General features: G+C 42.8%; 1 protein-coding gene across 2 annotated transcripts in view; it reads left to right on the top strand.

Moving 5' to 3' along the window:
* The first annotated feature begins 3,250 nt into the window (after window positions 1-3,250).
* The window catches only part of LOC149317879 (DIS3-like exonuclease 2), a 343,644-nt gene continuing 320,659 nt past the window's right edge, over window positions 3,251-26,235 (top strand). Inside the window, exons 1-2 of one of the 2 annotated variants that reach the window (XM_089508605.1) lie at window positions 3,251-3,333; window positions 10,782-11,518. In XM_089508605.1, coding sequence (XP_089364731.1) covers window positions 10,798-11,518 — 721 coding nt within the window. In that variant the 5' untranslated portion in view covers window positions 3,251-3,333; window positions 10,782-10,797. Of the gene's footprint in view, window positions 3,334-9,794; window positions 10,068-10,781; window positions 11,519-26,235 lie in introns of those variants that run through there. The other variant, XM_089508604.1, reaches the window with a different exon arrangement.

The raw sequence follows: 26,235 nt of genomic DNA, 5'->3' as shown, positions 1-26,235 counted from the left end.
TTCTCACAGCCCGGCTTTCTCACCCTAGGCCCTGTCGTTGGCAGAGCCGGAGCTCCACAGCTGTGCAGCAATGATGCAACTCTCAGCGTGTGTCTCCAGCTGTTGTGCTTGCCAAGCAAAATGCCTTTGTCTTTGGGGGCCCTGAGGGTTGGTGTGCTAGGATTGGCAGGTGTCCATCTGTGCCAACCCTGGGTGCCAGCCCTGGGAGCCTTCTTGCGCAACCCTTTCCTAAAGAAATCCATCAGGGCTAAATGATCTGGATGGGTGAAAGATGCTTGTCTTCAAATGGGCTTTTGATTAAATTGCTGACACCTCAGTTGTGCCATTTTCAACAAGAACAACAATAATGAAGATTTTCTTACTTTATGGATCAAGATGGGGAGCAACAATGTTAGACACACAGCACTGGTTAAAAAAGCATATAAAACCAACACATATTAAAATACACACACGATGCATACTTTAAAATACATAATTTAAAAATCATTTTGATAGATGTTCTAATTGATAATTATTTTATTTTATTATTGTCCTTTTAGTTTAACAGGAAAGCCCTTGTAAGCCTTGGCAAGGCTTGTCAACTTGGTATAAATATTCCAATACATAAATATAGCTTTTCTGACTTTCCTCCTATAAGTATTTGGGGGTTTTATTTATACTCCTCCTTGGTGATTTCTCCCCTCCTTCCATTTCTTGCACATGTGTCTTTTGAATCTCACCTGGCCTTAAAGTTCTTTGTAAATCCACCCTTGCCTTTAGAGATCTTTCTATTAGAGTCCTTCCTTATTGTCCTGCTCCTCAAAATTAGACTCCTGCATTTTAATATTAAAGCCTGTTGCTATTCTGGAAACACCACAAAACCAACTAGCTCTGCTCTGTAAGAAGAAGAGCACTTTGTGATTATTCTCTGTGGTTTCTGCTATTCCTGAATAGTGAGAAAGTTGAAGCACTTGAATCCTTAATTTGATAACTGACTGATTTCTGTGTAATGGGCAGACGGTAGACTGGTAAGTCTCTTGGTAAAGCTTGGGTGATGTACAGACAGACTAGCAAAAATTTACAACTGCCAGTTAGTCAATGATATGATGGGGTTTGTGGTTTTTTTGGGGGGAGGGAGGTATTGTTCAAAAACTAAGGTGAGAACAGCCTTCAAAGACAGAGTGAGTTACAGCAGTTACTGTCATATTGACAGGTATGGCCTCAGAGCAAGTGAATGAATTCATTCATTATTTATTACACCTTCAGAGTACAGCTGCCTGTCGGGTATCTTGTGACTTTGGCAAAAGTATGCTTTGGGTAAATACCTACATTCTCCCAGGAGTCTTTAAAGGAAAAATTTTATTGCACACACAGGCAGATTGTGCCAATGTCTAACTGCTCTTACAGTTAAGAAGTTCTTGATAATGTTTTGGCAGAATCTCTTTTCTTGTAATTTGAAGGTATTGGTTTTTGACTTTGTTTCTGGGGCTGCACCATTTTCTACCTATGTGTGTATGTGCCATCAAGTCACCTGCTGATTTATGATGTTCCCATGAATTTTGAAGGACTTCCTTTTGCAAAGAATACTCAGAGGTGGTTTGGCTAGTCCCTTCCTCTGAAATATAGCCTACAGCTATATTATGTCTGTTATCAGTTGGTGACTTCCCACCAAGTGCTAATCACAAGGATATTTGCTTCGCTGATTTTCTTTGCTTCCATGATCAAAGAGGACCTGGTGCCTTTAGGGTATTTAGACTCTCATTCTTCTACATGACATGGCAAGGGTCTGGACTGGATGGCACTTGTGGTCTCTTCCAAATCTATGATTCTGTGATTCAAATATTAGATGCCATGGATTAATCTAAAAAAACACAGCAGATTCCACAAGCTGGATGCTTGCTACCCTTGCAAGCAACTTATACTTTGCAGTCTGGAGAGGAGCCACCGTGATGTAGTCGTTGGAGTGCTGGGGCAGCACTCTGGAGACCACCGTTTGCTCAAGCATGGCAACCCACTGTGTGAGTTAGTCAAGTCACACACTCTCAGCCTGAGAGAAAGGCCACGGCAAACCCCTTCTGAACAAATCTTGTGGAGAAAACCCAGTGATAGATTTGCTTTAGGATTGCTATAATTCAGAAAGGACTTGAGGGCATGGCAGCAACAACTGCTTGGAGAGATAAAGCTGCCATGCTACCTTGGGTCTGTGATATTTCAGTGGTGCACTTTTCACTTATACCAAGTTTAAGACAGAATTATAAGTGCAACTCTAGAAACTGCCATCATTTCTGTGTATTTAGCAGCAGCCGGGGAAAGTGACCGGCAAGGATGCAGCCATAATACTCAAAGCCAGTGAGGCTGGGTGTGTACCGTCTGATCATGTGGAGCTTGTTGAAATGGGGGGAAATAACTATTTGAGCTTCCAGTAGACTTAATGTAGGCCTGTACTACAGGATCTCAAATGCCTGCCTTATCTTCTTGAGAGAGATTCCCACATCCTGCTGGCAACTAGTTATTGCTTTTTGCATTGCTAATTTACTATAAAGCCAGATGGGCTGAGGGTGCCTGCAAAAATAACAGAACAGAACACAAATTTTGAATTTAAATTTAAACTCCACCCCCCTGAAAAAAACAAAGCAAAACAAATACTGTAACTATTTCCCAGCTGCATTGCCAAACACATCTAGCCTGTTTTTGGCTTGGCTTGGCTGACTTTCCATTGCTTTTGGTGGCAAAAAGAGATAGAGTAATGGAGGGTTCCCCCCTTCCTTCCTCCCACTGAGATAGATTACCCTGATTGCCCCAAGATGCCTGGCACAAATGTTGGTGTTTTAGTGATTTTAATATGATTTTATAATGTTGATGCTATATCTGTGTATTTTATTATTGTTTTTATTATTGTAATTTTTTACTCTTGTAACCCGCCTCGATCCACAGAAGAGGCGGGTTATTAATATTATTATTATTACAGTAATAATAATGACAATAATAATAATAATAATAATAATAATAATAATATATTGCAATTTCTGGAATGTATGGCGTTGCAAGGTCCATTTTATTTTTTATTCTATTTCATAAATAAAGTACAACAACAACAACAACAACAACAACAAGAAGAAGGAGCATCCAGGAGGCCAGAGAGGCAGCACCTGCAGAGGAGCCTCTCCAGCTGTGGCCATGGCAACCCTGGCCTGCCTGAGAGGGAGAGACGCTTCGCACCCGGGACACTTAGGGCCCCCGCCGCGATCCGTAGCACGCCCTCTGTCTGACCCGGAAGTAGAAAGAGGCCGGAAGTGGGGACTTGGAAGCGGCTCTGGGTGCTCTCTCCCTCTGAGGCAGCTCCGGGGGTCTCAGGTGAGTGGAGGCGGCGGAGGGAAGCGCTTTTGGCTCCTCGGTGCCAGCAGGCTCTAAGCCCCGGGGAGGGGAGCCCTGGCCCGGCCTTCTCCGCAGAAGCGGCAGCAGAGTTGGAAGAGGCCCCAAGGAGGGCCCTGCTCCAGCCCAGCCCCCTCCAAAGCTCCCATCGACCTCCAGAGAAGAAGGACAGCCCTTACTCTCGAGAAGGTCCTCCGAAGGCAGAGCTGGAATCCCTTTTCCTGCAGCTTGCCTGCATTCCTCCCTTGGGTCCCTGCTCAGTGTGACCTCCCTCATCGTATCCCCTCTTAGCCGTCTCTTCTCCAGGCTGAGCATCCCCGGATCCCTGAGTCCTTCCTCATAGGGCTTCATGCTTTCCAGGCCCTTCGCCGTTCTGGTGGCACCCGCTCCCCCTTTGTGCCCCAGAGCCCCCTCCAGAGCCAAGGGGAGACCGGGGTCCTAGCCTTGAAGAGGCCTCTCTTTAAAAATAGCCCCCAAAGAAAGAGGAAGAAGAAGCCTGCCAAGCAGCCCTTACTCTCAGGAAGGTCCTCTGAATCTTGGCTGGAATCTCTTTTCCTCTCCTTGGAACCCATTGCGCTGGGTCCTCTTCTCTGGAGCAGCAGAAAACAAGCTCGCTCCCTTCTCAATATGCAAAGCCTCCCAATACTTAAACTGCCATATTGCCCCTTAATCATCCTTTCTCCAGGCTAAACATATCCGTTGAGGCATGAAACTCCCTGCAAGTCACCTCCTGTCATCTTGGGGTATCTGATAGGGTTATTAGGAAAGGAGAGCCATGAAGCCCATTGAAGGAAAGGGGGAAATAGACGAGGAAGAGGGAAAGGAATAGCGAAGGAGGCCTTTGATTTCACTGAAGCAGTGACCCTGGCATGTCCTTGGTATATTTGCCATACTTTGGAGGAAGGAGCTGGCAGAACTGCCTCTGAGGATTCCTTGCCTAAGAAAGCCCTGGGAAGCAAAGACCATGCCAACAGCAATAACAGAAGCTTTGGAAAGATTCACACTTTAACAAAAGCTATATAAAGATAACAATGTGGTGGTACTGTTGGGGAACTATTAAGGGCTTAATGTACGAATGTGAGAACTGGACAGTGAACAAAGCAGATGAAAAGAAAACGCGTCTGAGGCGTGGGGCTGGAGAAGACTGCTGAGGGTGATGCCCTGGACGGCAAGAAGACAAACAAATGGGTCCGAGAGCAGATCAAGCCAGAAACCTCCCTGGAAGAAGCCAAGATGACAAAACTGAGCCTGTTGTACCTTGGACACATTGGAAAAGATAACGTTAGAAAGGAGGGAAGGCAGTACTGTCCAGAGAAAGGAAGACTACTTACCAGATGGATAGACTCAGTCAAGGAGGCCACAGGGTTGCCATGAGTCAGCGCCAACTGGAGGGCAGTTAGCAACAACAACAGGGGCCTGAGTCATAGGATTGGACAGTTGGAAGAGACCCCAAGGGCCACCCAGTCCAACCCCTTTATTCTGCCATGCAGGAACTCATAATCAAAGCATCCCTGACAAATGGCCATCCAGCCTCCATTTAAAGACCTCCAAAGAGGGAGCTTCCACTACATTTCAAGGAAATGTCTTCCAAAGTCAGACAGCTCTTACCGTCTGGATGTTCTTCCTAGCGTTTAGGTAGAATATCTTTTCCTGTAGCTTGCATCTGTTGCTAGATGCCTCAGTCTCTGGAGCAGCAGAAAACAAGCTTGCTCCATCCTCAATATGACATCCCCTCAAATACTTAAAGAGGGTTATCATATCACCCTTTAACCATCTCTTTTCTAGGCTAAACATTCCCAGCTCCGTAAGTCGTTCCATTTTGTTGGCCCTCCTTTGGACACTCTCCAATTTCTCAACATCCTTTGAATTGTGGTGCCCAGAAATGGACACAATATTCCAGGTGGGGCCTGACCAAAGCAGAATAGAGAGGTGCTATTATTTCCCTTGATCTAGACACTATACTTCTATTGATGCAGCCTCAATGGGTATGTTTAGCCTGGACAAGAGACAGTTAAGAGGTGATTCCATTCCAGTTGATCTTGGGAGCTAAGCAGGGTCAGCCCTGATTAATACTTTGATGGAAGACCACTAACAAATGTCAAGTGCTGTAGGCTCTGTTTCAGCTGAAGAAACGGGTAAAACCACCTCTGAGGATTCTGTGCCTGAGAAAACCCTATGAAATTTATTGGGTCATGATAAATTGATAGGTGACTTGAAGACACAAACACCAATTCACCCACTTTTAGAAGAGTATAAAAGAATGAGGGTTTAAATACCCTAAAGGGACCAGATCCTATCTGATCTTGGAGGCTAAGCAGAGTCAGCCCTGGTTAGTACTTGGATGGGAGACCATCAGTGAATTCCAGCCGCTTTAGCCTATATTTCAGAGGAAGAAACTGGCAAAACTACCTCTGAGGATTTCTTGCCTAAGAAAACCTTCTGAAATTTATGGAGTCGCTATAAGTAGACAGGCAAATTGAAGGCACATACACACACTATATTTCTGTCTTTATACTCTTAGATCGGTGGTCTCCAAACTGTGCTCTTCAAGAGATTTTGGACTTCAGCTCCTAAAATCCTAGACTGAGGCTTCTGGGAGCTGAAGTCCACAATCTCTTAAAGGGCACAGTTTGGGAAACACTGTCTTAGGTGCGTTACAGAGCGCCGAAAAGCGGTGCTCTCCCTGCGCCGTCATTAGCTGCGCCGAGAAGCCCCAGCGGCCAGGCTTCCTGGTACAGCTAAAAAGAAGCGCTGAAATGGGGCTTCTTCTTGTGCCCTGGATGTGACGCTGTGAGGTGTGCACTCGCAGCGTCATATCCGGGGCGCGATGTGCGGACGCTATGCATCGGGCACGTAATAATGGCGGCGCCCGTGTATATAGGACACTGCCATTATTACGCCCCCATCACGTGCTAGGGGTGAGGCCGGTGTGGACGCTAGGTCCTTGGCCAACCCCTAGCACGTGACGGGGGCGCCGGAAGGGCCCGTCTGTAACGCGCCTTCGATTAACCATATATTGATAGGACCAGTTTCCTGACTGCTCAGTCTGTTACTGAGGTGTATCCATGCATGACAATATGCTTGGGTGCCTTGGATGCAGTTCACATCCTGCAGGCATAGCCAGCTGTAACCAGAACTGATGTGAAGTCGAAGGCTTTCATGGCCAGCATCCATAGTTTTTTGTGGGTTTTTCAGTGTATGAGGCCATGTTCTAGGAGAGTTTATTCCTGATGTTTCGCCAGCATCTTTTGAGTGACACCAAAGATTACGTAACACATAGAGTGGCTCTTTTTGCCACAGCCGCAAAAAAGATTAGAAAGAGAGTGTTAAATAAAATTGCCATAAATTTCCAGGGAGACGCAAAGTATTAATCAGATTTTATGATGATATTATATAAGTTTACTAATATCCAGGAAAGATGTCCCTTTTTCTTGTTGTTTTTATCAGCTAACTATTTTAACTGCACACTAAATGTTGGCACATTTTTGTCCTTTGTATTCTGTGCCTTTTGTTTTAATTGTTTTATGCTTTTTGATAAGCTGCTTTTGTCATGGCCTTTGGCTAGTACAATAAACCTTGACTTGACTAATAGATACTACTACTACTACTACTACTACTAATATTTATTTTTAGCCCATCTCCCCCTTTCGGATTGAGGTAGGTTCCAAAAATAATCAAATAACAATTACATAGTACAAAAGTCATAAAATCACAATATCCATTCCCAACAAAAGACGATCAAATTATTCAATCTAAAACCAATTCAGATTAAAATTCCAATTAAATTAAAATTAAAAATGATAAGGACAGGCAGATAGTAGAGTAGCTATAGACAGAAGGCAGTCTAATTAGTTGTTGGAATCAATTGGGGAAGGCCTGCCAAAAAAGATCCGTCTTAACTGCCTTTTTAAAGGCTTCAAGGGTATCAATCTGACGGATCTCAGACACTAACTAGATCCTAATAAGAAGCAGATTAGGGAGGTGGGGGCTTGTTACTCTGTGTCACCTGGAATACTCTGCTTCTGTGCATAGAGTTTTAGTTTTTGGTGAGTAATGATGCTTGCTGAGTTTTAAAAAAACATTTTGAGGAGATATTTTACAGCCTCTAGTCAGAAATGTTGTAGTTATTTACTGTGTTGGGGAAGGACTCTTAACACCCACATACCTCAATCCGGGGTGTTTACCTCACTCATTTTCTGGGTCACCAGGAACTGCCACAATATGAAGCATGATGTTGGGTGGAGTGGCATTACAGCTTCTAATTTTCATTTGTGAATGCTTAATTATGTCAGGTGTGATGATGAGCCAGGTATATTATTTTTTGGCTTATAGTGTCAGACACTTTGAGGACAATTTCTGGTGTTGGAAAGATTCTCCCCCACACTTGACAAGCAGGGATTTTTGGCCTACAACTCCCAGAATCCCTAGCCAGCATAGCCAATACCAAGGCATTATGTGACTTGTAGTACATTCGCTGGTAAGCCAATAGGTGTATTTGCATTGGGAGGGGCAGGGGTATGTTGGGCAGGGTGGCATTTGGTACAATTTGCTGATATTATCATCTATTGGACCTGGGATACCCACACAGATGTAGCTATATGCAAAGCTGATCATTGTGTGATTCTAGATGGGTGAGGCATTGGAAAGGGCCTGCCCTGTAATCTTTTTTGAAGTTCCTGCATTCCACAGATCTCCAAAACAAGTTAGACAAATGGATCTCAATGCTGGGGCTAGCCTAATCATAATATCAAAAGGGGTGCATAAATAAGGAGTTGAGCCCTCATATGCTTTACATGCCTGTGATTCATTGTTCAAAATTCCTTTCCTCGCCATTTCATCTAAGCCATGTGCCCCTTTTCGTATTAAAAATTGGACTGCCTTGAGTTCATATGCAGTGTTGCAATGGCATGGCAGCCATATTTCTTCAATGAAATGTCCACTGTAATAATGTACCTTATATGTGCATATATATATCTCAATCATGTAAAATACAGTCGGCCCTCCAAATCAGCAGGGGTTCGGTTCTGGATCCCTCTGCAGATAACAAATTTGGGACTCAAGTCCCATTAATGTCATTGGATGCCTACATGTGTGCGGCTGCATTGCCATGGCTGCAGGCACATGCCACCATTGACAACAATGAGGTGGAACCATCCATGGATGGCTGGTCCACTGAAATGGAAGGCTGAATGTATCATGTATAATACTTTACAACGTGCCTGCTCCATACACGGGTATGCCATATGTGGCTTCCGGTTTATGCAGAAGCTGCGCTGTAATAGTCTCTGTGGCGCGTGTGGCTGCCGTGCGCGCATGCCACACTGTGTGCACGAGCCTCATTCATTATAATGGGGCTCGAGCATAGGCGGAATTTGCCTTACGCCGGGGTGTATGTGTCCGGAATAGATCTCCCGCGTAAGGCAAGGTTCCACTGTATATACTCATGTATAAGTCTAGAAACGTATGTTATAAAATTGACCCAAAAAATCTGAGTTGACTTATCCACAGGTCAGTGTCAGTACGTATAATATATGGATGGTGAAAGGCAAGAGTTTAATCTGCCCTGGAAGCACTGAACCCCTTCTACTCTCTCATCCATCCAGCCTTTAGTATAGTATACAAATAGTTATGCCTGCTGGAATTTTATAAGTTCTTTGGCATTGTTTTCCTTTACTTAACATCCTTCATTAAGTGCCCCTAAGTTTTATTCTTGACTTATTCACAGGTCATATCAAAATCCATAATTTTGGCCCCCAAACCTGTCTTCAACTTAAATATGATGTCTATGTATAGTTCAGTATATATGGTATATATTGTTATTATGATGTGTCTGCAAGTCAACACTGACTTTTGGTGACCCTATCATACAGATTTCTTGGCCCGATTTCTTCATAGGATGATTATCATTGGCTTCCTTAGGGCTGAGAAGTGTGACTTGCCCAAGGTCACCCAGTGTGTTTCCATGGCTGAGTGGGGATTGGAACTTTGGTTTCAAACCTCTGCACTACAGTGGCTCTCATATACTATGTTATCATATATACTATAACAAGATCAGAACAGTTTTGACTGTCCTTGCTTTTAAAATTTGGGTCTGGTTCTGCTTGCCTGCTGCTTTTGCTTCCCTTCCGTCTCTGTCTACATTGGATTGTCATATTCTTGTGCACAGAACTGTCTTCTGCCAATTGCCATGTACACAAATGGTGTAGCTACTCGACTAAATGATCACAGTGGTCCTTTGTAGCAAATTGAGGATCTCCACCCTTCCTGTTGAAAACCTTGTAAATGATTCTGAGGTGGGGGGGAGAGCATATTATTATTATTTTTGGAGGGTCTGAGAGTGGACATGGTCAGGTTTCTATTCGATAGTGGCTGCTTTAGTTTGGCTGCATTTACTTAGGAGCAGAGTGAGGTGAAATGATTTGTGAAGGATTGGCAGAAGGATCTTGAGCCCAAATATATATCTGTTCTCCTCTGGAAAATATCCAGTGCATGCTTCTCGGGTCATGCACAGGCCACTTTTGGTTTACTTCTGCTCTCTTTACCACTGTGGGTCTTCTGATGTAATCAAACTACAGAACAAACTGAAGTACTACCAACACCAACAACCTCTTCCCCATTAAAAAAATGAAAAGAAAAGAAAAAGAAAAAGGCCTATAGCTCTGTGGATAAAACCCTGGCCTGCAGTTCTGAGTTCTAAATCCAACTCCAGCATCCCAGTTAAGGGTTCTCCCAACACATTGCTTGAGGTCTTGTGTGTATATCAGCCAAAATGTTTTACAGCAGGTTTGAGTCCCCCATTAGATCAATCAGTCTTTATTTCTCAGGTACAAAACACACTGCAGAAATAATCTCATTTGAGACTACTTTAACTACCCTGGCTCTTGAAAATTGTAGTTTATTGTGGCACCAGAGCTCTCAGACAGAGAAGGCTAAATATCTCACCAAACTGCATTTCCTGGAACCGCGTAACCTTGAGCCAGGGCAGTTAAAGCAGTCTCAGACTGGATTATTTCTGCAGTGTGTTTTCGACCTTAGCCTGCACAAAACCTGTTGTGAGGATAAGGCAGGCAGGCAGTAAAGCCATTCTCATTCCTCATTATAGGAAAAGGAGGATAGAAATGTAAATAATAAACATACAACTAATTACAGAGAAGCATGTAACATTAGCCATGAGTGTAGCTGTTATGCAGGAAATAAAGAAACCAGAATGGCTATAGAGAGTGAACATCACCTCGGGACAGGAGATGTGGCAAACTCAAGAGATTAATATTGCAGTGTAGATGCAGCCCAAATCTCTAAATTCTTACTTAGCATTTTTGCTTGTGTTTACTCACATTGTTCTGCTGCATCACTGTTTTGTTTGAAGAAAGTACGTAAAATCACTCTTCTGATCCCACATTCAGCTTACATTTGCCCTCCTTTGGTGGCAGGTAATATCCTTGGAACATGGAACCCCAAGGGGGTCCCCGAGGCACTCCCGTCCACCTTTCCAAAGACGGCCCAAGCAAACCTTCCATCCCGCAGAAAAACGCCTATGCCCGGCTGGTCCAGAAGCACCATAGTGGACGATTCCATTCCTACTTGAACTACATTGCTCAGATGCTGCAGCTGGAAGAAGGCACCCCAAATGACTCGGGTTTGGATGCTGAGCCATTGTTAAAAAGAGGCCTAGTGAGAGAGACTCTGTTGAAAAATGGGGTGAAAGCACCAGGCGGTTCACCGGTCAGAATGATGCAGCCAGGCCACCCGGAGGTGGGACAATCTGAGCGACCAAATGATGGCCGAGAGGAAGATTTTGCCAGGAAGCAGCCCCGCCATCAAAGAGATCCCAGTGCTGGTAAAGGAGGCAGCAGCGAGGATGTGGTGGTGGAAGAAGAAGGTCACCTTTCTCCTAATCGCATTGGAGATCCACCTGCCCTCTTCAGAGTGAGGCATGTACTAGGTAATCAAGGGATGATGTTGACCAGACCAACTGTCTTTCGGCAGAGTACCTCCACTTCTGGAGAGAGGGATCGAGAGGAGGTCTGGGGTGACAAAGGTGGCGGCAGCGATTCTCCAGCCGTCTTGGACAGAGCAGAAGGCTGTGCGTCTGCCGGACAGATTGGTGTGGATTCACCCACAACGAATGCCGGGAAGGCTGGCCTCTTGTTGCCCAGCCAAACTCACGGTGAGCAGCTAAGTGTCTTTGATATGGGTCCAAAACACTGCCAAAATAATCCAGTTTGAGTCAGCTTTAACTGCCCTGGCTCAGTGCTAGGGAATTCTGGGGATTGTAGTTTTGTGAGACATTTCGCTTTCTCTATCAGAAAGCTCTGGTGCCACAATAAACTGCAATTCCCAGGATTCTCTAGCACTGAGCCAGGGCAGTTAATGCAGTCTCAAGCTGAGTTGGAAATTGGTTTCTGTTGGAAGAAACTTATGCATTCTCTTTCCCTTCATTATATAGAAAGGGTTTCCTATTTAGCTTCCTCTCTAAGACTAACTGTCTCTATCTCAAGATTCTAAACCGTTAATCTTACAGTTGGTATGTGTTTCTAGCTTGCCTGCTAGTCTTATCTCTCTCTCTCTCTCAATCTTCCTGCTATATATAACTATTTTAGTTAGATTAGGTTTTAGTTTTGTTACGTATATATTTATTAAAGCCATTATTGTTACGTTGAAGGCTTTCATGACCAGCATCCATAGTTTTTTGTTGGTTTTTTGGGCTATGTGGCCATGTTCTAGAAGATTTTCTTTCTGATGTTTCACCAGAATCTGTGGCTGGCATCTTTGCCACTGATGCTGGCGATACATCAGGAAGAAAATCTTCTAGAACATGGCCACATAGCCCAAAACCCCCACAAAAAACCATTATTGTTTGTTTGTTTTTAAACCACAAACTGCATATTTGTTATTGTTTTTCTGAGTAAGTCTTTATTCTTTAGGAAGAATATAATAATAGTCTGACCACATGTTCATTATTCTGTAGATGAAAGGTGAATTCTAACAAGTTTAGCTTTCAAAATTGCATATTTTTGTTTCCCTTTAAAAGGGTTAATACCCTGGGAGACTAAAATTATACCCCACATTTTTCCTTGCTGATCTCTAGAAATCAACCAGAAACAGCTCTCGAACTATGTTCTCCCTCATAAGGGTTACAGCAAGAGGATGTATATAGCATGCTCTTACCAGTCCAACATGCTATAAAGATGCAAAGTATTCTTGGGTCCAAAACCCACTGCAGAAATAATCCAGTTTCAGACTGCTTTAACTGCCCTGGCTCAGTGCGAGGGAATCCTGGGAATTGTAGTCTGTTGTGGCACCAGAGCTCTCTGACAGAGAAGGCTAAATGTCTCACAATACTACAGTTCCCAGGATTCCCTAGCATTGAACCAGGGCAGTTAAGGCGGTCTCAGACTGGATTCTTTCTGCAGTGTGTTTTGGACCTTAATGTTCTTAGTAATTTTTCTGTACATTTTTTCATTGAAACCTGGAATGGGGTCTGGTGTGCATGTATATGTGTAAGAGTGTGTACTCATGGTACAAGAACTTGAGGAAAGTTTTCCTTTCCAACTGTAGTTTTCACAATGAAAACCAGAGAGGGCTTCTGTTCTTCTAATGATTTGATAGAGGCAGCATACTGTAGTGGTTTGCGTGTCAGACTGCGAATCTGGAGAGCAGGAGGTGAATCTTTGCTTGGCTCTGGAAATCCACTGTGTGATCTTGGGTGACTCACACACTCTCAGCTCCAGAAAAACCCATGGTAAGTTCATTTTAGGGCAGCCAGAAGTCGGAAATGACTTGAAGGCATACAACAATAATGAAAAATTAGTTAATTAAAAATTCCCTCCCCTGCAAAACATATGTATCTTCTATTTATAACTGTGATGGGAAAGCCAATTAGTAGATGTAAAATAGAGAAAATCTATAATATGAAATGTATGGATGTTTGTATAATTGTCAAGTTATTTATTTTTTAAATTTCAATAAAGACAAAAGAAACAAAAATTCCCTCCCCTTTCATCATGGTTAAATATCAGCTGCCTGAGGCAGCCACCTCATTGTGCCTAATAGTGAGTCCCTGTACTGGGAAGAAGGCGGGATATAAATAATATAATATAATATAATTAATAATAATAGCTGGGCTGACCTTGTATGCTCAGGTTGCAGAATCAGAGCTTGGAAGTAACATGCAAAGTAACAGTTGTTTCTAATACATACTGCATTGGCATAAGAGATATAACGTACTTTGGACATATCATGAAAAGACACATCTACCTGGAAAGGACAATAATGCTTGGTAAAGCATAAGGAAAGAGCCAGCATGGTGTCGTGTTTGAACATTGAACTACGACTCTGGAGACCAGGCTTTGAATCCCTGCTCAGTCATGGAAACCCAGTTGGTGGCCTAGTGCAAGTCACATTCTTTCAGCATCAGAGGAAGGCAAAAGCAACCCCCCTATGAACAAATCTTGTGGTAGGTTTCCCTTAGGATCACCATTAGTTGGAAAGGCACAACAACAAAAGTGGGAGTTTCAGCAGGTGTTGCATGTCAGGCAACAATTTAATAAGCCACATCTGCTGGACTTTCCTCTTTTCACAACAATTAAAGATACAGAAAATCAACAACTTTGAGATATGGTGCTTGAAAAGAGTGTTAAGAATACCATGGATGGCCAAAAAGACAAACCAATGAAGCAGGTCAAGCCTGAACTCCCTCTGGATGTCAAGATGACTGTGGACCAGAGAAGATGGGCAGGAAGGAGCAGCCTGAGTCCACTCCGGCCAGAACCGGGTTAGGATTGCGTCGACTGCACAACCTACTCCCAAAATGGGTTGTGACCTCTGGCCCTAACCCATGTTGCTAGGAGCCGGATTATACTAGCTCCTTTTTGCTCCAGTCCACAGGACTGGAGCATGACGTCATATCATGTTGAAGGTATGTGTCATTTGAATGCCATGCTTCCAAAGAGTCCAGAAGCTGCTTCTTTGGCTTAGCTGTTCTGGGCCTAAATTGAGCTTGTCATATTTTGGTCATGTCCTGAGGAGAGATGACTCACTAGAAAAGACAATAATGCTAGGAAAGGTTTGGGCAGTAGAAACAGAGGAAGACTGCATGCCAAATGGATAGGTTCAACTAGGGAGGTCACAGGCCTGAATCTACAAGACCTAAGCTGAGCAGTGGAGGATAAGGAGTCTTGGAGATGTCTCATCCACAGTCGCCATGCATCAAGATTGACTTGAGGGCAGCTAACAACAAATGTGGAGGACAGTAGCAAGAGAGGAAGACCACATGCTAGATAGGTGAGTAGGGCAGTGGAAGATGGGAAGGGGGCTTGAAGGCGTCTCATTCATGGGGTCACCATAAGTTGAGGCTGACAGAAAGACAGTTAACAACAACAAAAAGGTACTGGACTCCTCGATATAGCATTTTCATTCTGGCAACCTTACTTCCAGAACTTTAAGGATGAAAATAGGAAGGTTCCTCAACCACTGGTTTCTGTCCATTAAGCATCATTACCACCACCCTTTGCTGTTGTTTCAGCTCATTTGAGCAGAGCTTGGATAACCTATTTAAATTACAACATCCAGAATCTTCCAGCCAGGCTGGCTGCTTCTGAGGGCTCCTTTCTGCTTGCTATATGGATATGTTCCTTAATTGCCACTTGTCCTTCACTGACTTCTGGCATGAGCAAGTTGGTAAATTGACAGTAACGGCACCCTTGTTTATTTTGAGTTAACTTTTCTTGTTTTATGCACAGCTTTTTGCCCCTTGAGGGATTTCACATTTTACGAAAGACACCTGGGAAGGTTTAATGAGCTCTCATAAAAAGGGTTTGATTGTCTTTATTATAGAGGCTAAGAACTCAGCGTTCATTCAGCAACAGTTATATACCTGGATCCTCACCTGTGCACAGGGGGATGGGAGAGGCAGGAATGGGTACTCCACTGCAAGTCTGTGCAGGCTAGCAATGTTCTTTAAGTAAGGTAGCATCCCAAAATGGAGGTAGGAAAGGGAGAATAGTCTGGTAAATAGTGGAAGCTGATATGCATGAAAACCTCCCTAGGGAATAGATCCAGTGGGCTCACAGTGACTCTGTAGCAATCTCATGCGGTGGTTTTAAGTCACATTTGCTCAATCGGTGTGGACTTTCAGTTCCACAGGTGCACTTTGGCATAGGTTAGGCATCTTGTTTGCTCTTACCTGAGGCATGTTGAGGTGTGAATTGTGCACATCAACATGGGTGTGGGTTGGACCAGCAGATTGTAGAGCATTTGGGATGGAGAGGTTTGGAACAGGTTGCTTTTTCCTGCTACGAAGTGGTGAGAATAACCCCGAATCAGTCCAACAAAGCTGTTTGGCAGATATCATTGGAATCCCCTCCTCTCCTTTCAGAATAAAGAAAATAGATTCAAATGGCCAAACCTGGAGAATATTTCTGATTTTATTTTAAGCTAATGTTAGGTAGGTTTTCAAGGGAGTGAGACCTGCCTCAGGGTGCAAGGGTGAAAATGGGATCCCCTTGCTTACCCCTACAATAGGCAGAGTGAGGTGATTGCCTCAGGTAGCAGATAGTGGGATGTGGCAACAAAGTGTTATGGGGTGGTGGTCTGCCCAGTTAACTGCCCGACGTAGCTTTTGGGAAGTTCTGGGTACTTAGCCTTCCAGAAAGTGGTCTTGCTTAATATCCTTGTATGTATTCAGAGACAGCCAAGCAGCAGTCTGTCTCATCTCTAAGCAGAGATAGATCTGCAATGCAGAAGGTTGTATTTGCATGACCAGATGTTTTGGATTTGTATTCCTTGGCAGTAGAAAGCCTAGATTTAAGAGCTAATAGATATGTCTTAATATGTTCAGCAAGTGATTACTACGTATGCTTTTAAAGCAAACCTATGAATTAAAATGTGATTTAAATCAGTTATTAAATTCACCTCCTTTTCTTGGTGATAATCATAGTCAATTTGGATTGTGGTGAGATTTTAACGAATCCACCCTTGTTAATAGATTGCTTGTTCACGTGGATAGTTGAGATTGGAGTATTTGAGAGGAGGCAGTTTGAGAGAATATCCTTGTCTGTTTTCATGTTTTGGTTGGTTTTAGTCAGGGCAGGTGAAAATACTTCTGTTTGTGGTTAGTGGAACCAACACTTACTAACCGCTAAGTGCAATTTGGTCTTGCAAAATAGCATCCCTCTGATCTGTTGGGGTGAATCATGTGTCAGCTTGCACGGAGTCTTTGCTGTGGAAGCTGGGCCAGCTGATCTCACGCACTTGGGCTAATAAACATTTGTGCATGTTTGACTCAGGGATTGTGCAAAAAGTGCTAAATGGATTAGTATTACTGAACCCATACTATATAATTTATGACTTGTGGCGTTTTTAAAGCAGAATTTTGGCCAGAGGGAGGGAAAAACACACCATTTTACATGCTGTTTGTATCAGTCTTTTCTGACAGCTCTGATTCTTCTTCACTATGATTCTCAGACAATGGGAAGAAATTGGGAACAGCAGTTGATCATAATTCTGCTGTGTTTCTCATAGGTGGGTCATTTGGGACAGATAATAACTTGCTATAGACTAGCATGGGCAATGTCTTAGCACCATTTTTGTGCCCCCCCCCCCCCCCCAAAAAAAACCCCTTCAGACTAGGAACAGAATGTCCTCATCCTTTGCTTTGAGATCTGCTGAGGTTGCCTTTCTCTCTCTTCCTCCCTCCCTCCTTCACCTGGTAGGAACATAGTGAGAGGGCCTCCTCAGCAGCTTCTGGAGCTCCCTACCCAGAAAAGTTAGACTGACATCTTCCTTCCCTACCTTTTTCTGTAGACAATTAAAGACTTTTCTGATTAGAGAAGACATTTGATGATTGACTATATAAGGCCTGTCATTCCAAAATACAGTGGGCCCTTGTTATCTGCAGGGGTTTGTTTCCAGGACCCCCTCACCCATGGATAACAAAATCCGTGGATGCTCAAATCCCATTAAATATAATGGCATAGCAAAATAGTGTCCCTTATTTAAAAATGGAAAATCATGGTTTGCTATCTGGAATTTATCAATTTTTTGAATATATTCAACTCGTGGATGCTTGAATCCGTGGATTAAAAAAAATCCGTGGATAAGGAGGCCTGACTGTAATGTGCTGGATCTTACTAATTGTTCTGCTGGTCTCTGTGTGCATGTTGAATATATTTTCATCTGGTTTTAATTTTTTTTTAAACGTTTGGCCTCATTGTAACTTTTGTATCTTGTGAATATTAACTATATTTTTTTAATTTGTCGTTAACCACCTTGAGTCCTGATTTGGGAAAAGAGCGGGATAGAAATAACCATAACCATCATCATAATAATAGGAAATTACTTCTGTTCACTTCTTGCTCTTTAAAGATGTAAAGTTGCCCTGGAAATCCTAAAAAATGGTGATCCAGAGGGCATTTGGAAGCATTATTATTTATTGTTATGTTATTGCAAGGGGCTGTGATAGGGTACACATTGTCTCTTGTGATGATTTCTGGCACATTCAAGAATCTTACCTACCTACTTGATGAACACAGAACTCAGACATGATACTTTTTGAAGATTATGGTTCCCAAATATTACCATCATCCCATCTCTAGACTACAGGACCATTGGGGTGGAAGGTGGATTCTGGGAACATAAGTTTTTTTTAAAAAGGTAACTTTTCTAAACTCCAGATGGAAGTAAATTGCATGAAGCTCCTGCAGTCTATTCCAGTTCTGGAAGCCTCCAGCTAGTGCAAGACTAGAGTGCCAGTTGGTGTGGAAATCTTTAAAGCCCAACCAAAATTCTTTTTGTCCTGAAATTCACTTTATACGCCATATGACGTTAATCTCAGTAATGGGATATGGAAGAGAAGGGAAGCTGGATTTATAGCGTGCCATTGACTGGGAAAGTGGGGAGCTTCCACATCCAATGTTTTAAAAATGTTCTTGCAATTCTTACTACTTGAAACTTGTGCAATTCAGTGTAATGTTTTTGGCTTGTACCGAGAACACAGTGGCCGATATGATAGCTCTTGTTGGGAGATGAGATCCTGTTCTTGCACAGACTACCAGTTTTAAAATTTCTTCAGTTCAGAGGAAGTTCCGGAGAGCAGAAATTCTATTTCTTATGACCAGAATATCTGGGGCAAATGGAGTTGGGCCTGTTGTCTTATTTGTATGTTATTTTGGCCATATAATGTGGCTTTCCTTTGAAATTTATTATTTCTGTGGTGCTTTCCAAAACATAAAAAGCACCAAACTGGTTTTGACTTTTTCACTTAGAACTTTTGTAAGAGAAGAGAGAGCAGCTTGCAGTGAACTTTGGGCTTGTCTTCACTTGTCAGAATACTTTGGGGTGACCCTGGAGTGTTCTGGCCCTAAATTCCCACCAAATTTCCTCCTTTTCCTGCTGTCTTTTGCTGTGGGTTTTTGGCTCTTGCAATGAATGATGGGTCCCTGTTCATCGCCTGTCACTGCTGCCGAGATCAAAACGGGGTGTCCGGCCATGTTATCAACTCAAGGCGCCTTGTTCTGACCCCAGAGTGACCTGCAGCGGTGGTGTTTGGTGGCTCACAGCGACATTGGTGCCAACATCGGTGGGAAGAGGGAAGAGAGCCAGAAATCCTCATCAAAAAGTAACTTATTTAAATTCAATAGCATCAAAAATCCTTTATGAGGTCAAATGAAATGCACACTGTACACGTTGCAAGCTTTCAAAGCTCCACTGCCGCCTTCATCAGGCAAGGTGTTTAAAAACTGTATAGGAAGGAAAAAAATTGAAGGTGTTAGTCATAGGTCTGCATTTTTTTTTTGTTCTTAGTTCAGGTGGTATGGCAGGCTGGCACCTCGTCCTCCTGCCCATGTGGCTACTGGGAGATTCTCACCTGGACTGCAAATAGATGTTAAATTTCCTGGACTTTGAGAATCTCCCAGCAACCAAATGGCCAGATTATTGTATATAATAATATTTATTTATTTATACCTCGCTCTTCAGCCAGTAGGCTATATACTCATGTATAGGTTCAGTAGGAAAAACAATTGACCCCCAAAACCTGGGTAACTTACCCACAGGTCAATGTGAGTATTACCGTCAGCCCTCCACATTTGCGGCTTTGACTTTTGTGGATTTGATTATTCACAGATTTGATTAATATGTTCTCTCTAGGAATCTAAGTCCTCCAGCACAACTCTGTGGTAAATTTCTGCCAAAAGTCACACTGCAGGACCTAGCGATTCCTAGAGAGAACACTTATCTAGGCATTAGTAGGTCATCCAGCCCAATCCTATGGTTAAGTTCCAGAAGCTGTTGACTATAGAGTTGCCTGGGAGGACCTAGAGATACCTAGAGAGATGTTCCCTAAGGTTAAAAAAAATAGTGGGTTTTTCTTTTTTGGTTGTGGTTTTTCCATTTTCATGGGGCTCCTGTGCCCCTAACCCCAGCAAACGTGGAGGGCCCACTGTGTATCTTGTTAACAAAAAAAGGTACCATCCCCTTCTCTGAGTAGACTGGCAAAGGTGAGAGCTTAGTCCATCCCGAGAGCACCTAAAGAAGCACCAACCTCTTCTGTCTCTCTCTGCTGCGGTACAGCTTATGACCTTTATGAATGCTGGGGTGGGAAAATGGCAGTGGTAGCAGCTCTTTGGCGCTTTCCTTTAAAAGAGTGTAAAGAGAAATCAGGCTTTGCAGGATTTGAATAAGACATTTGTGTATGTTTGTCAGCTTTTCTGGGTTAAAATCAGGCAAAGTTATCACATTACAGGCTATAATCATTGTTATTGTAGTTGCCATTTCATTTGTCTTTTCATCCTTTTTGACCTCTGCATTTTCCTAACCCTGCTTGTGCCTGGTTGTCTCCCCTATACATCGCACAGCCACCATTTACCATAATTCCCTCCTCATCCATCCAACCTTTAGGGTGAGCACAAACAGTTATTCCTGTTGGCATTTTTTCCTTTTTCATCCTTTACATCCTGTGTTACATGCCCCTAGATTCTACTCTTGATTTATCCACAGGTCATATCAAAACCCATAATTTGGCCCCCAAACCTGCCTTTGACTTATACATGAGGTCACCTTATAGTTGAGTATATACAATAAGCCCGTGTCGCCTTTTGTCGTGTGAGTTACTTCTTTCCTTTTTTCTGGAGATCTTTTAAAAGCTGCCTCTTCTAATCTCTTCCCTGCTTTACTTTCTGTTTTCTCCAAAGAAAGCAAAGAAATATTTTCAGACGTGTTTTTCTTTTCTTTTTTTCTTGATTCTCTTTTGTTTCTTTTGCTGGTGTCCATTATGAGGCATCTCTGAAGCTTTTTATAGCGCCGCGAGCCTTCCCTTGGCTGGAGAGGAGGGAAGGGAAATTTTAGAGGGTGTCCCAGGGCAAGTCAGGGGTGGAGAACTTGCAGCAGCTAGAAGGCAAGATCCATTTAGAGACGTAGAAGAGAGCCTTGCGTTGATGGAGGGCAGCTAGTAGCCAGAGGAGGTTGCCCGAGGGTCACAACCAGGGTGGAGTAGGTTCACGGAGAGTCCTGCTAAACCATTGCCATGCCCCAGCCCCTCCTGAACGGTGCAGATGTTGCCATTGCACTCAGCTGGAGTGCGGGAACTGTTTTGATAAACTTTCAGCCCCCTGCTACTAAAAAGGGTTTTGTGGCCAAGCCTCCACAGAGCTGCCAGGAGTGGTGTATCTTTGGGCCTCGCATCACAATGCTCTTGCGCTTGACTTGTTTTGAGTTCTGCTCAGAGGGATGTCATATTGAGGATGGAGCAAGCTTGTTTTCTGCTGCGCCAGAGAATAGGACCCGGAAAAATGGATGCAAACTACAGGGAAAGAGATTCCACTTGAACATAAGGAGGAACCTTCTGACTGTAAGAGCGTTCCCACAGTGGAACACACTCCCTTGGAGAGTGGGGGAGTCTCCTTCTTTGGAGGTTTTTAAAGAAAGGTTGGATGGCCATCTGTTGGGGTTGCTTTGATTGTGTCTTCCTGCATGGCAGAATGGGCTTGGACTGGATTGCCGTTGGGGTCTCTTCCAACTCTATGATTCTAAGACGGTGCTGTGAGGATTATCCACCTGCCCCACCACTGCTACCCAGTGTGAGGGCATCCAGTAATCTCACTGATATGGTACCAAAAGGGGATCTTCTAGAGGCCCTTGTGGTTCCTGTGAAGGATCCGTTCCGGACCCTCTGCGTAAGGGAAATACTGCGGATGCTTGAGCCCCATTGAAAACAATGGGGCTCGTACATGCGGTGCAGTGTGGCACATGTGCCACAGGTACATATGCTATTGAGACACTACTGGAGTTTGACTTTCAGCATAAGCTAAAAGCTGCATGTGGCGCGTGCATGTTGTCTTATCCCACTACTGGACACCACCTCCCTGAACCACTGCTGCCACCTCAAACACCACATTTCTGAACTCATCCATACCAATAGCATAGAAAAACAAATGTATAATACAATAATTTACTGAACAAAGTTAACATACAGTTAAATATTACTTACTGAACACATCTAAGTTCTGACCTATCCTATCTAAATAACTGAAATTCACATCTCTTTCTCTCACTTTGATAGGCACAGATCTCTCTCACTGTCTGAGACCCACCTAGGATGCATTTACCCTGTAGAAATAATGCTGTTTCACACCACTGTAACTGTCATGGCTCTATCCTACAGAATCCTGAGATTTGTAGTTTTGTGAGGGACTATCACTCTTTGGCAGAGAAGGCTAAAGACCTTGTCAAACTATAAATCCCAGTATTCTATAGGAGTATGGTGCTTAAAGTGATGCCAGACTACATTATTTCTACTGTGTAGATGCATCCCTAGTCAAACTCCCAAACTAAACCAGTTTGACACCACTTAAATTACCATGGCCCAAGGCTGTGGAATTCTGGAAATGGTAGCATACCTTGAGCTATGGCAGATAAAGTAGTGTCAAATCGAATTTTTTCTACAGTATGGATGCAGCCTCAATTTCTTCCCCCCATAAACCATAACATTACAGGTGACAAATCCAAGTCTCCATCAGTATTTAATTACTGCTCCTGTACTGGTGTGTGTTATCAAGGAGGCAAGCTGTACAAACCGGCAAACAGAGGCTACACAATCTCAAATATCACGCCTTTTGTTTCTTAAAATAATTAGGGAGATCAAATTCCCTGCTTTTTCAAGGGAAAAATAAGCAGTCAAAATACTGACAAGTGCAGTTTTTGTAAAAAAATAAAGACAGCTGTTAGCTGAGGTGTTTTGATGGGAAGTGTTGGTGGGAGTGAGGGCAAAGGATCCCTAGACATGGTTTTAAATCTTTTACAGATTCATGGAGGAAGATGGTCCTCCCAAAGGGTATTAGCCAAGATGGCTGCACAGAGTATCCAAGTTTATCTCTGAAAAACCATACAGCCGTTGGAAACAAAAATCTAGCCTAGGCAGACCCTTGGTCTCTTCCAACTTGCCTCTTCTATGTTTGTCCAAAGCTGCACTTGCAGCATCCTTTTAACTTGATTCCAACATGCATGTACACCACAGACAGATGAATGTCCAAACTGACATAGTCAAGAAGTTCAGTAGAACTAATCAGGAAGCTGCCTTGAATCCCAATTTGGGAGAAAAGCAGATATAAATCCAATAAATAAATAATAAGCAAGTTCCTTCTGCTGTGCATCATCCGGGATGTCTCATTTCAAGATACTGGTGATAACACTGAAAGCCCTAAATGGCTTGGGACCTCAATACCTGAAGGAGAACCTCTCCCTCTCTGTTTTTACCTGAGAACTGAGATCTGTTGGAGGGGTGCGCCACCACTGGAATCAATGGGACTCCAGCACATACAAAATTTGCCTTTTGCGGAGGGGTCCAGAATGGATCCCCCGCATACGGCAAGGGCAGACTGTATGTCCAATTTCTATGTATGGTTGTGAAAGCTGGATAGTAGGGAAGGCTGATATGAAGAGAATCAGCTTAATTGAAATATGGTTCTGGAGGAGAGTTCTATAGATACAGTGGACTGCCTAAAGGACAAACAAATGAGTTCTAGAACAGATCAGGTCTGAGCTCTCCATGGAAGCTAAGATGTTGCAGTTGAGACAGTCGTACTTTGACATATCACGAGAAGACATGAATCACCACAAAAGACAGCTGATGGATAGACTCATTCAAGGAATCCACAGGAGTTTGCAAGACCTAAGCAGGACTGTTGATGAATAGTCAATAAATAGTAAACAGCAACAACAACTAGACCTGACACTACAATCTTTTATGTTGCTATTAAATTTAAAGCCACTGCTTTTGAGTTTTTTAACGTATGTATGTATGTGCTTTCAAATCACCTGTTGGTTTACAGCTACCTCATGAATTTTTCAGGATTTTGTTAGCCAAGGAATGTTCAGGGCTGGTTTGTCATTGCTGTCCTCTGAAACATAGCCTTCACCCCCTGGTATCCCATCCAAGGACTAACCATGCCTGACACTGTTTTGCTTCAGAGACTAGATGAGATCTGGTACCTTCAGTATTTCTTTTCTTCATGGTCCAGCTAATGTTGAAAGACACCCTCTCTTGATCCCTGCTTTTGCACTCTCCTGGATGGGCCCTGTTTCCTATTGTTGCCTCTAGCAGTGGCTTACCTGTAATGCTGGTGTTTTAGCTCAATAATAATAATAATAATAATAATAATAATAATAATAATAATAATAATAGAATCATAGAGTTGGAAGAGACCTCAAGGGTCATCCAGTCCAACCCTCTTCTGCCATGCAGGAAATCTAAATCAAAGCATCCCCAACAGATGGCCATCTAGCCTCTGTTTAAAGACCTCCAAAGAAGGAGACTCCACTATACTCCGAGGAAGGAGTGTGTTCCACCGTCGAACAGCCCTTACTGTCAGGAAGTTCTTCCTAATGCTGAGGTGGAATCTCTTTTGCTGTAGCTTGCATCCATTCCTCTGGGTCCTAGTTTCTGGAGAAGCAGAAAACAAGCTTGATCCCTCCTCAATGTGACATCCTTTCAAATATTTAAACAGGGCTCTCATATCACATCTTAAACTTCTCTTCTCCAGGCTAAACATCCCCAGCTCCCAAGTCTCTCCTCATAGGGCTTTATGGTTTCCAGACCTTTCACTATTTTAGTTGCTCTCCTTTGGACATGCTCCAGTTTCTCCACATCCTTTTTGAATTCTCCTGCCTCCATAACTGCCGGCGAGGGAGAGAATAGGCTGGCCTAGTTCCACCAGGGCTAGCCTGAAGAAGAAGAGCCCTCCCTCCGGTCCACCTGCCTTGTTCCAGGTCTCAGAGGGGGAGAAGAATGCTGGACCTGATCCCCTCCCCTCCTCACCATTCCCTTCTCCTTTTGTGTCATGTCTTTTAGACTGTAAGCCTGAGGACAGGGAACCGTCTATTATCCCCTCTGTTGTAAGCCGCCCGGATTCCCAGTGATTGGGTGGTATATAAATAAAACCTATTATTATTATTATTATTATTATTATTATTATTAATTGTGGAGCCCGGAACTGGACATAATATTCCAGGTGGGGCCTGACCAGAGCAGAATAGAGTGACACTATTACTTCCCTTGATCTAGACACTATACTTTTATTAATGCAGCCTAAAATTGCATTGGCCTTTTTTATTGTTATTTTTAACTTTTTCACACAAGACAAGACATTATCGCACATTACAAATTTAACAATACATCACACATCCATACATTTCCCCCTCTACCCATGCCCAGACTTCAATATTTAAAACTACACATAACATGAATTTGCTTCCTAATACTACTTGAGGTTTGTTTTAGGGTTTTCTTCTGTCTTGTTTTATCTTGAAAGACTTTCCGTTTTAGTTCTTTCACACGAAACTGTCCTTGTGTTGTGTTGAGTCCAAAATTTGTAATTGTTAATATTCTCCGCTTGACCTAGAAATATACATCTATAGAGTAGAACTATATAAAGTACTATCCTTCATTTACGTATTATTCTGCCAACAAAAACTTGAAATGTTCAAATAAAAGAGAGCTCTTTGAGATCTATAATTAAACACTTTTAGTTAATTCGAATTCATTTACGTCTTTCTAAATGGCAGTACCTTGTTCCATCTTATCTCTAGAAATTTATAAAATTCTTCCCATTCTTGGTATACACGATCCTCAGTTTCGTCTCTCATCCAACATGTTAACTTGTCCATCTCAGCCATATCAAGCAATTTACAGAGCCATTTATCTATTGATGGAGCTTGTGGTTTTTTCCAATGTTCTGCATAAACTATTCTGGCACAAGAAAAACAGAAGAAAAGAAATTTATCGTGTTGTTTTTCCAAAGTATCATCTAACATGCCCAAAAGAAATATTTCTGGTAATAATGGCAATTGTATATTCATATCTGTAGTTAAGATTTTGTGAATCTCTAACCAAGTATTTTTTAGCAGTATTACACGTCTACCATATATGGAAATAAGAACCAACATTATCTGAACATTTCCAACAAGAGCGATTACTGCTCTTATACACAAATGACAATTTTTGTGGTGACAAATGCCACCTGTAGATCATTTTATAGACATTCTCTTTGAGCTCCTGGCAAGCTGTGTCTTTTATGCTTCTTTTCCAAATATTTTCCCACTTTTTATATTCTAAATTAAGACCTACCTTTTGGGCCCATTTCACCATTGAATGCCTGATTGTTTCATCTTCTGTTTCCCATTCCATTATCATTTTGTAATACCTTGAGCTTAGTTTCTTTTTCCCTTTTAGAGTACTTTCTTCCCATTCTGATCTTTTCTTTTGAATTCCAACAAGTTTCTTATAAATTTTCCACCTTTCCCTCAGTTGTCTGAATAAATACCAATGACAATAGACACCTAGGTCCTTAAGTTCTTCCTGGGACTTCATTTCTATGTCATCCCTGTATTTGT

Source organism: Sceloporus occidentalis, unplaced genomic scaffold, assembly GCF_023333645.1.
Source record: "Sceloporus occidentalis isolate IW3139 unplaced genomic scaffold, rSceOcc1.0.p SCAF_2, whole genome shotgun sequence".
Lineage (NCBI taxonomy): Eukaryota > Metazoa > Chordata > Lepidosauria > Squamata > Phrynosomatidae > Sceloporus > Sceloporus occidentalis.
The sequence above is the reverse complement of the archived record's forward strand: the minus strand, read 5'-3'. Positions and strand labels throughout refer to the sequence as shown.